Here is a 12,470-nt window from a genome sequence, read left to right as displayed (position 1 = left end):
TAATATAATTTAATTTAATAATTTAATTTGGTGTTGAGTATGTGTTTCATACATAATGAAACACATACATGATGGAACCGGTAGTTCGAAACAGATTTGTTACCACCTCCCGATGCTACAATGTAGCTTGCAACAATATAAATCCTGATAATTTCACTTGTAAATACTTGCTTAATTCTGAAAATGTTGTAGTTAATGTTTATAATTTTTTTTTTTAAATCCAAACCTCCGTAACCACACCCCTTCTCCTTTTCATCCACACCCTGACAAAACACTCTCTCCATCAAGGCTTGACGAATAAAACACTTCTTATGACTATTAAATTCATCAGAACAATGGGGATGCCATAATAGGTACATAGATGCTTTAGCTTTATAAAGGTATAACCAATTTTCCCCGGGGTATAACTAATTATCCCCCTGGGGTATCGACTTAAAAATAGAAGATCTCTGTTCCCCAACCTATTTCCAGCAAACCGTAGAAAATTCCATCGCAATAGCTCAATGGGAACTGTGTTTTTGCTAGGGAGTTTCTTTGACTGCTGCTTTGATTTTTCTACAATTTCTTCACTTAGATGACAAATAAGTCTGGAATGTACCATGGCTAACTTATCCCACTTTTATAAACTAAGACAATGACATCATATAATCATCTCTGTTCCCCAACCTATTTCCAGCAAACCGTAGAAAATTCCATCGCAATAGCTCAATGGGAACTGTGTTTTTGCTAGGGAGTTTCTTTGACTGCTGCTTTGATTTTTCTACAATTTCTTCACTTAGATGACAAATAAGTCTGGAATGTACCATGGCTAACTTATCCCACTTTTATAAACTAAGACAATGACATATAATCATCCTTAATTCTATACAATGTGTATGTGAAATGTACTGAAAAGGTAAACAAAGACTGGTTTATTTACAAATAACAACACTCACATTAGAGCTTTCTATTAGATGGATATATTATAAATAGAGTACTGTAATATGTTTGATATTGATTAGAATCCTATATGAAATACACAAAAACAAAGGAAAAAGAAATCCCAATTGTTAAGGGTCAAAATTGGTTTACGAAGTAACACGTGCAGTGTGTTAGAGTGTTGAAGATGTGATACAATGAAAAAAAACCCTTAAAAGGGGTTGTTTGCCCATTTGGCACACTTAGAAATTGTCCCCGTCCCCTAACTAGGGGTTGGCTGTAGTGTTAAAAGATATACTGTCCCTCGTTTCACGGAAAAGTGTCCACTTAATAGGGTTGACCTCTGAATAGGGGTGTCCAAAAGGAGGGGTTCTACTGTATTCATAAAAATATACATCACTTTATAAAGGTATATTAAGATTCTAATAAAAAAAAAAATTAATAAGCTTAATAATGCGGATTAACAGTAATAGTAGTAATAAAAAATTTTAATATTAATAACAATGATAATGATATTAAAATAAAAGTAGATATAATATTAATTAATAATAATAATAATAATAATAATAATAATAATAATAATAATAATAATAATAATAAGATATAATATATAATAATAATATAAAATAATTGTGGTATCATTTAGGTAATTCTGTATCATTGAGTAATTATTGGAGTAATCTGTCGAATAGTCCAGACTGTAGCCTTGCCCCATAGTTAGCTATCGGTGGCCGTGTTCTCACTTATTATACAGTAAGTCCATGCTAAATAATGAAACAATGGGTTGAAGGGTACTATTTTTGGCGACAGTTACTGTATGTAGGCCTAGGCTTAATCACTAATATTAATAAGTTTTGCCTTTTTTCAGAAGATGTTGGTCACTCAGTCTCAGCAGGTCTCTCAGTAAAGTCATGTTTGCCTTATTGTGGCAGTTGCGGAAACAGAAAATTGCCTGACTTTCAAAGGTGAATAAAATGTTTTGTTTAGAATTTAAGTTTAGGGGCCTACTGTACTGTAGGTTCTAATTATGAATCACACTCCAAATAGACACACTGTACTGTACTTACTACCATGATGGAGGTTATAACTAATAAAATATATTGTGTATGTAATGGATATCACTTTACCACCGTAATGTACTGTCTGCACAACATTTAATTTGATTTTGAAGCTGTTTGAAAACTAAAAAAAAAATAAGAAACAGGATTGGAACTGATAATTCACTTTTGATAAAATAAAACACTGCTAGTCTATTATCTTAGCTACAGTACATTATGCATATGGTACTCTTATTATAATATCTTTGATTTTAAAGGGAAATAACAGATTTTAAATTTGAGTAGGAATGTTTTATGTGCTGTACGTTTACTAATTCATACTTTGTCTTTGCCTTCATTAAGACAATTTAAACAAAATAGCATTTTGCATATTTTAATTGACAGAAAACAATTTTCCCCTGCCCCTTATTTTCTTTTACCTGTATAGTGTGAGCTTTCAATCACTTTTTTTCGAAATGCCAAGGACTATGAAATGCATTTTTGAAATGCCAATGACTATGAAATGCATATTTCGCTCAGCTCTGTTTTAAAGAATTCGTTTTTTTTATCTTTCAGCAATTGTGGAACTCCGAAAAAATTTAATGCAAACAAGCCATTGTTATTCAATATTTCGAACTTGATTTGTTCAATTGCAGAATTCATACTATCTTAAATTTTAGTAAGATTCTTCATTTACCTTGTCATCGGAGAAGAAAATGCATGGTTATGGAGAGATGCTGCTTCAATACACAAAGAATGTTGGTTCATATGCACGCTTGACGCAAACGATTCTTGAATATGGTTCTACATTGTATTCTAGTGATGCTTTAATATAATAGGCTTATAATTATCGACAAAAATGCTGATGTAAACAGGACTGTAGGTGTAACAGTAAAGACTTAAGCCAAATGATATGTGAAGGGGTATGCAAGTCCCTACCACATGAAGTACAGCTGATATTTTTTAATTAAAGAAATTATGGGTTGTATATCTTAAACTAAGTGTATTTTGTAGGTCTACAGTATCCAATTAAAGAAATTGTTATTTTACAACAAGGAGCTGGGACCAATTGAAGACCAGATAGAACTGGGACCAATTGAAGACCAAATGGAACTGGGACCAGCAGCTGAAGACAAGTTGGAACGGGGCCGCGACCAGCTAAAGACCATTTGGAACTTGGACCAGTTATGAATAACACAATACAGTACCCAACAAATTTTAGTGGCCCACTTACATTTCAATTCCTATTCAGCTCTGAAAAAAAAATCAGATATAGCCCAGCATGGGCCCGTAAATTATTTTGGACAAAACCCACATGGGTCCCAAATAAAACCATAATGTAAACCTAAGGGGCCCAATTATATCCTTTAACGGACCCATGGACTTTATGGGACCCTTATGGATTTTGGGTTCACAGGCAGCTAATTCCCGTATGGGCCGATTTATAGTGGCCTCTTACATTTCAATCCTCAAAAAACCCAGATAAAGCCCATAATAACCCCATGAATTAATTTGGTAAAACCAATATGGGTCAAAAATGAAACCATAATGAAAACCTAAGGGGCCCAAATATATTCGTTAAAGGGCCAATAAATTAATTTGGGACAATTTTATGGGGCCCATATGGATTTAGGGTGCACAGGCAGCTCTTTCCCATATGGGCCAATTTATAGGGTCCCCTTACATTCCAACCCTGATCCAACCCCTTAAAAACCCTAGATAAAGCCCAAAATGGGCCCATGAATTAACTTGGACAAACCCATATGGGTCCCAAATGAAACCATCATTTAAACCTTAAGGGACCCAAATACATTCTTTAAAGGGCCCACATTTGCATTTGGGCCAAACATTAAGGAACCCTTAAGGATTTAGGGTGCACAGACAGCTCATTCCCGTATAGGACAAACTGTAGGGGGCCCACATTTTGGCCCATGCATTCCTATATGGGGCCCATGTTTCCTTGCTACCTGGAGTTAAGCGATTGGACCGAATTCAATCAAATTTAGTCATTAAGAACCAGTGACACCTCCTTTACCTCAGTCTCAGATTAGGGGTCACATAGGGGCTCAATTTCATTAATCATGATACTTTGTACACTGTAAGTATGTTTTAATATCAATTAAGGTCAAAGGTCAAAAGTAACAGGGACCATTAGGGGGGAAATTATTAAATATTGCTAGTGACAAAAACGATTGACTAGGTTCATGTTTTATTGAACATAGTGTCTCTAGTCAGTATTATTATTATTATTATTATTATTATTATTATTATTTTTATTATTATTATTTCCTTGGCTCGTAATTTTTTCTGTAAATGTATTTTTGATGTGTTTAAGTTTTTGTGAGCGTAACGTCCGAATTTTATGCCTATTTCTGATTATTCTAGCTAGTTTTTAACGTACTTGCATTATTTTGACTGTATTTCTTTGCTTCTCCTCGTTGGAGTTATTTTGAATAAATTGAAATTGAAATTATTATTATTATTGTTATTATTATTATTATACAACACTTCAAAAGTACTATGTATTATTTGTGTAAAAAAAACAACAATTGGTAATGGTGGTGGAAATATACGAAATACAATTTTTTAAGACCTATATCAACTATAAATGTATAATCTCAATTATGATTAATGACATTAATATATTGTGGTTTTTGCCACAAAGAGAACAAAAATGTGCAAAGCAAAGAGTTATTAGGGATATATCATTTTCGTTTTTCTCTTCTCTCGTTCTTTAATCATAAAGGATATTTTTAACAACTTACTACAATAGTATTTTTTTTTTCAGTAGAGAGAAATGACCAAACGGATTAATTATCGTATTTCCCGATTACAAGCTAAGATCGTGACTATGCTTTAGATGCTTCAATACTGGGGCGGATATAGTATTTGGCGGTAGTGAGTAAGTAAGTTCACAGCACCTCAGCCCCAGCATGTGGTTGGGACTGAGGTGGAAAATTCTGAGAATATGAACTCTATGTACCCGAAAATTGCACCCTCATACCTCAAAAATCTTACCTGTAATTCATATCAACAAATACAATTTAGGGGGTGATCGCACAGTCTGCGCACCTGCATCTGCCCCAGCATTAATAATATATCCCCCAAAAAGAGATCGTAACCCAAGAGTTGGCTACATTGAAATTTAGTCAATGTTACAGCCTGAGCCATCTTTTGTTATGCTCGCGTACGGCTGGTTACTCACAATTTCTTACACGGTCTACTGTTCATGAAACGGACATTTCAGTGCATATATACGATCATCACGCTTATTTAACGGTACGGAGCCGCGCCCTATCCAGGCGAATATTTCGAATATTTAGCAACGACCAGTGACCTCCCTCTAATTCACAGGTACCTACGTGCATATGTGGTAGGGCTTGTAAATGGTGCCTTACGATATAAGATTAAAAACTTGAGCTTGAAAGAGAGGTGGGAGCATTGTTGAACACTTCGGTACTTATTGTTGTAACATTTTGAATAAAATCTGCTAGTACATTTTTTTTTTTTTTTAACGTGTCGATACAATTGTATATAAACATAATTAATACAGGGCCGGCGGAACGTTTTTCAAAGTGGGGGGCCCCACTTATAAGATGAATGGGAATATGAATCATGCAGATCTGGAATCAAATCTAGGTGGTGGGGTCAACATTCCTCCCCCCCCCCCGGGGAAATTTTGATTTCTAGATGGCGGGAAATGACCTTTCTCGACTTTTGAGCTAGGTGTCTAATGACTTTGTTATTCAAAATTTAAGGTTTTCCCCCTCTTGAAAACGGTAAGGTAAACTTTCTCATTACAGTATTGTTATTACAGTAAATAGGCCTGTTATGTTTTGTATACATACATTAGTCATTAGTTAGTTGCATACGTATTCTTTTTCAATGAATCGATAAGCTCCAAAGAAAAGGGGGTCCGGGAATTCTGCCCCGGGAAAATTTTGAATCCTAGATGGCGGGAAATGAGCTTTTCCCACTTCTGAGGTGTCTTAATTACTTTTAAGTTCTTCAAAATTCAAGGTTTTCCCCTCTTGAAAACGGTCAGGTAATTTTTTTCCTATTGTTATTACAGTAAATAGGCCTTATGTGTGTATACATACATTTAAAAAAATGAATATTTGCATACGTATTCTTTTTTCAGTGAATCGATGAATCCCAAAAAGAAAGGGGGTCCGGGGGTTCTTCCCCGAGAAAATTTTGATTCCTAGAAGGCGGGAAATGAGTTTTCCCGACTTCTGAGGTGTCTTTTAATTACTTTTAAGTTCTTCAAAATTCAAGGTTTCCCCCCTCTTGAAAACGGTAAGGTAAACTTTCTCATTACAGTAAAAAGGCCTGTTATGTGTGTATACATAGGCCTACATTTAAAAAAATGAATAGTTGCATACGTATTTTTTTTTTCAATGAATCGATGAATCCCACAAAGAAAGGGGGGTCCAGGGGTTCTCCACGGGACAATTTTGATTCCTAGAAGGCGAAAAATTAGTTTTCCCGATTTCTGAGGTGTGTCTCTTAATTACTTTTAAGTTCTTCAAAATTCAAGGTTTTCCCCTCTCTTGAAAACGGTAAGGTAAATTTTCTCATTACAGTATTGTTATTACAGTAAATAGGCCTGTTATGGTTTGTATACATACATTAGTCATTAGTTAGTTGCATACGTATTCTTTTTCAATGCATCGATAAGCTCCAAAGAAAAGGGGGTCCGGGAATTCTGCCCCGGGAAAATTTTGAATCCTAGATGGCGGGAAATGAGCTTTTCCTACTTCTGAGGTGTCTTAATTACTTTTAAGTTCTTCAAAATTCAAGGTTTTCCCCTCTTGAAAACGGTCAGGTAATTTTTTCCTATTGCTATTACAGTAAATAGGCCTTATGTGTGTATACATACATAAAAATAATTAAAAAAAATGAGTAGTTGCATACGAATTTTCCATAATTCGATGAATCCCAAAAAGAAAGGGGGGTCCGGAAAAATTTTGATTCCTAGAAGGCGGGAAATGAGTTTTCCCGACTTCTGAGGTGTCTTTTACTTACTTCTAAGTTCTTCAAAATTTAAGGTTTCCCCCTTTGAAAATTAATATAATGAATCAATCAACCCAAAGAGAAAAGGGAGGTTCTTCCTGGGAAAATGTTCATTTTTAAATGGTGGGCAATCAGGTTTCCCGACTTTTGAAGTATCTTTTAGCGACTTTAATTTAAGTTCTTCAAAATTCAAGGTTTTCCCCTCAGTAGTAAGGTATGACGGTCTAGCCCCGCTAGAGGGCGCTCAGGGAAGGAGACGCTATGACGTCATTTAATCCTATTCAATAAAGAACAAAAGACTAGTATACTTAATTGTTTACGTCATGATGCAGGTGTTTTGGATTATCTTTTGAAATTGAAAACAAAAGGTAGGTAAGGGACGCTAATGACATCATTTAATCTCTTTTATTTTAGAACAATGGATAAGAGGGACGCTACTGACGTCATTTAATCCTTTACAATACATAACAAAAGACTAGTATACTTAATTAAAATAATTTTAATAATAATAGGTTAAAGAAATGATGCAGTGCCAGGTGTGTTGGAATATCTTCGAAATTGAAAACAATAAGGCATTCATTAAAGGTGCTAAAAGGAATTAAGTCAAACAATTTGAATGTAATTGGAATAAACAATAGGATTAGCGGTGTCTTTAATAGGATTAATTGTTTGTGACGTAGGGATACATTTTGACAAGCATGAATTTCTATTGGATGAGAGATTTCAGTGACTTAAAATGTGGTGGCTTTTTGGTTCGAATTTCCCGCATTAATGTGAATAGGCTTATGACGTTATATATTCAAGTTCATTCACTTAAATTATATAACACATAGAAAATAAATGAAATAAAACAAAATATAAGGAAGAGACGCTACCAACGTCACTTAATCCTTCTATACAATTTAGTGCTTATATTCTGGTGAAAACATAGGTTGAAACATCATTTAAAAAAAAAAAACCTGTACGTTGTTACAATTCTCTAAAGTACGAATTAGTTTTAAACTACAGTATCAAGATGGATTTGTTTGGCAATAACTTTGAAGAACAAGGAAGCAGTCTGAATTTTGAAAATGAAGAAGTAAGAAACATGAGCATGGAATCTGAACGAATTGCACGAGAAATAAATTCAGCGTTTGTGGCACGTAAATTAGGCAATGACATAAAATATATAGAGAATATGAACAATAAGTTTTTCAAATATTGCGAAAAGATGTATAAATTGCACAATGAACATCTTTATAAATTATGTAGAGACGTATTGCTTGATTCAAAATAATGATTGATTTAACTAAAGATTACGAAGAATTCGTAATTGATCTGACAATTTTTTAACGATGAAAATAAATTCGGTACAGTGTCAGGTGAAAACAACAACGGGAAACTTCCTGTAGACAAGACAATTGAAGTTAACCCGATAAATGCAGTTCAGCTTTAGAAGAAAAATGACAACGCGAAAACTAACACGGTCCCATATTCCAATGTTCTTGTAGTACTAGATACTGACCATGTAATCAGGAATACTGGATTGATCATCTAAAATAGTGATCAGATCAAACCACTTTTTTTCTCACAGTAGGAAGTGTTATGTCATTATTCGACCAAAATAAAGCGAGATAATGAAGCAATTATTATTATTTTTTTTTTTTTGCTAAGCGAACACTTAATACATAAATTTGTAAATTAATGTAAATTCTATAATGATCTGTATATTATTAGTTTGTTAGAAACAAAATAAATGAAAAGCTATGCCTGCTTATTGTTGAAACAAAATTGTATAACTCTCTCTTATTATTTGAATTTATATTGTATGTTGCATGCTAGTGGAGGAATAAAAAACAACAAAAAAGAAAACTGATAATAAGTTATATACTGTATATACTACGACCCGAAAATCCTGGTAGTTTCAGAGGGGGTAGAAGCCGAATTTAAAATGGATACAATGGTGAAGACGACCATGGTGACGTTGGTGATCAGAATGATGATGCTGCTGATGATGATGGTGTTCAAGAAGATGATAAACTAAATTATAAGGATTATGCAAAGTATGGAGTGGTAATGATGAGGATGCTGTTGTTAGCGATGATGGCGAAGACTGTGATGGGTGTTTATGTTAGTGACTATGGTAATGGTGATAGAAATGATAGTAATCATATCAAAGTGAGGATGATGGTGGCGGTGATTTATGCTACAAAGTTTGTTGATAGTAACTAATGGTCAAGGCAATTCAACAAAAAGACGCACATCTCGGGACATCAAAGCATAATTATAACTCTGGCATTGACATTCTGCACGACCCTTCACGCTGATCTTCGCAGAAACCATAGCAACCAAACCATAATTAACCATCAGCGTGTGACAAATTATCTACCCGTTACCAGTAGCCATTATATCGCGCTTCGTGCGATGGTTACAAAGGCCTAATTAAGCGTTGCATTAACATTAGACTGAAATTATATTCGTTATTGTAGCAATAATTTTACCGATGAGGTGGTGTCCGGTGGTTCATAAGCCTCACTTCTTAAAAAAATAAATAAATTTTCATTATCGTTTTAATTGTACACCTTAGTCCAACATTGTCAAGAACATTAAATTTCATAAAAATCATAAGTTTTGAATTGCTAACTTTTCATTTTGTTGGTCAATTTTCACGAATTAAATTGCAGTTTATAGAAGCACTTGACAAGCTGGTGGTCAAAAAAAATCCGATGCAACACACATTGAGAAGTACCCAAAATTGATAAAATAGTAACTAATATGAAACGTATGGCACGCATTGAATTATAATTAACGGCTGTACTCGCAACTATTATCGAATTGTCTATGCCGTTATATCTCTATGTCAATGTCACAGTAGATGAAAGGACTCTACGCACGTGCTATGTTTGCGAGCGGAGATGTGCGTCCTTTTGTTTAATTGCCTTGTTATGATTATACATTATTGACATCCATAGCGATGGTGATGATGTTGTCAAAGATGACAATGATGGTGATTATGATGAGTGCAAAAGCGACTTACTGTACTGCAAACAAAAATGAAATATATTCCTAATACCTAATATTACATTTTTAAATATATAGTATGGTCTATAATATCCTCGGATACTATCAAAACTGAAGGAATAAAACAAAAATAACATAATAATTAGAAAAAATAACTAAAGGTTAAAAAATACTTTGAAGAAACATACTAATATTATTCAAAATGCTATCGGCATAAAAATTAATTTTTCTTTATCTAATTAACTTATAAATACGTACTTATAACATAAATAAAATTACGTACATTACTTCAATAGAAAATAGATGGAACACAAGTTATGTGCTTTCATAAATGATAGCCATGTAAAATTAAAATTCAATGAACAAAACCCTAGTCAAATTTTAATGTAAAACATGAATTCAAAATCACTCTAAGAATAAAAATAATAACAATTATATTAAACAAGAATTTTTGAATTAGTTCACCTGTTAAAAATTCAGAGACGAAAAAAAAAATGATAAAGTTAGAAGTACTTAACACAGAAAATAGAAAAAGTACTGTAAGACAAGAGTAAAAGTATTTAAAGAAATTTAAAATATATGAAACGCAAAAAAAGAACTACGAAACAGTTACAGTACTCCCGAAATAATTTAAATAAAATGTAAAATTTCTAAAGTACAAAACACAGTGATATAATATGAATTAACAATTAAAATAAAATAAATAAAGCAAAATAATTAAAGGAGGATATAAATATACGATTTATACCCATTATATAAATATACAGCCTCGCCGTAAAAAATCAGAAATGAAAAACATTTAGAAATGATAGATTCAGGTAGGTCTATGTAATATATTTAAATAAGAGAATAAGTTAAAAAAAAACGAAAAAAAAAAAAACACGTGTAAACACTTTTAAAGAATGAATTCATTTAAAATGCGAAAATAGGACATTGTAAAACTGTAAAATATTAACTTGTACTTAAATTCTAATTACTTAATTAATAAATATCACACTATTTCCTCCAAAAATGTGAAATAAACGGTTTAAGCAGTTGTCAAACGCAAGTAAGTAAGACACAGTGTGACTAAACGTAAAATATACTATAATACAAAACTTGAAAAAAAAAAATGTTTCTCTGATATTTAGAAATGGTATAATTATTAATACAATTTTGAAAAGACTTATTTCCAAATATGATGATTAATCTAAACTGCAGAACACATTTAAGTTTGATAAAATATACTGAATAAAGTTAAAACCAAAAATTAAATTCAAATACAGTGTATAACACTTACAAGCAATTCGTTAAAAATCATAAGAATCATAGAAGGTATATATGATTTCGAAACTGTTACTAATATGGTTAAAGGCCTAGAGAAAATTACAACATCTAAGTCTAATCGGATAACCGTAAGCCAGAATCAAGAAAATTTTAAATTAAACTAAATTAGACTAAAGATTATAGAATAGTATTGGCCTATGATAAGTGAATAATTATTGATGAGTTTAAAACTGTACCGTATGGATATGTTTAGTAATACTATGGAGGAATATATATTTCCTCATTGGTAACACTATGTAAAAGTTTTGCTTTAATATTGTAAGTGATTTTATCTATGTTGATAAAATATTGTACTGGACGATTATTAAAAATATAGTGTTTGTGTAAACTAAAAAATTGATTGTATATATATATTGTAATATACTACTATAGGTACTGATGACTTGCTAGTTTCCTACGATGTCGTCTCACTGTTTACGAATGTCCCTCTTGATGACACTATTCACATCATTGCTGAAAAGGCTTTTGAAAATAACTGGTTCAATGAGCAATATGGTCTGTCTATTGATAAACAAGGTCTTATAGACCTTCTTACAATTGCCACAAAAAACCAACTTTTCCAATATGATGGTAACTTGTATGAACAAGTGGATGGTGTAGCCATGGGTTCTCCGCTTGGACCATTAATGGCCAACGTATTTATGTGTAACATTGAGGACACCCTTCAATATGCTAACAAAATGCCAGCATTTTATCGACGTTATGTTGACGACACCATTGTGTTCATGCCAACCCACGATTCTGCACATCATTTTTTAAACATCCTGAACGAATCACACCATTCGATCAACTTTACTATGGAAATCGCCTCCAACAACTCAATCAATTTTTTAGGAATGGTTATTTATAAAAATTCATCATCTTTGGAAACTAGAGTCTACAAGAAACCTACAAACAAAGGACTACTCTTGCATTATGAAAGTCATGTCGATAATAAGTATAAAAGAAACCTTGTTCTTACTATGTTGGATAGAGCATTTAAATTATCTTCAACAAACGAAATTTTTGAGAAAGAGGCTAAGGAAATTGAATTAATGTTTCTAAGGTTAAAATATCCACAAAACTTAATTAATAACATTATCCGAGATTTTATGCAATCTAAACGTCTGTCTCTTATACACATCTAGATGTGTATAAGAGACAGCTACTGCAATGAACTGAAAATTATAGAAA

At 32.8% G+C, this 12,470-nt stretch overlaps 2 protein-coding genes across 2 annotated transcripts in view; one reads left to right on the top strand and one right to left on the bottom strand.

Annotated features, from left to right (window-relative positions):
• The window catches only part of LOC117112581, a 13,251-nt gene extending 12,967 nt beyond the window's left edge, over positions 1-284 (bottom strand). Inside the window, exon 1 of the mRNA XM_033255678.1 lies at positions 227-284. Within this exon, the coding sequence (XP_033111569.1) occupies positions 227-284 (58 nt within the window). The remainder of the gene's footprint in view (positions 1-226) is intronic.
• A 7,702-nt stretch (positions 285-7,986) lies between these two features.
• Positions 7,987-12,424, top strand: LOC117112580. Its single transcript, XM_033255677.1, has 3 exons — positions 7,987-8,113; positions 8,920-9,093; positions 11,670-12,424. Exons 1-3 carry the CDS (start codon positions 7,987-7,989, stop codon positions 12,422-12,424), a joined length of 1,056 nt encoding a protein of 351 aa, XP_033111568.1.
• The last annotated feature ends 46 nt before the right edge of the window (positions 12,425-12,470 follow it).

The sequence above is a fragment of the Anneissia japonica genome, unplaced genomic scaffold, assembly GCF_011630105.1.
Source record: "Anneissia japonica isolate Jap-2015-1 unplaced genomic scaffold, ASM1163010v1 scaffold287715_len1027211_cov185, whole genome shotgun sequence".
Taxonomy (NCBI): Eukaryota; Metazoa; Echinodermata; class Crinoidea; order Comatulida; family Comatulidae; genus Anneissia; species Anneissia japonica.
This window is presented reverse-complemented; position numbering and strand designations above follow the sequence as displayed.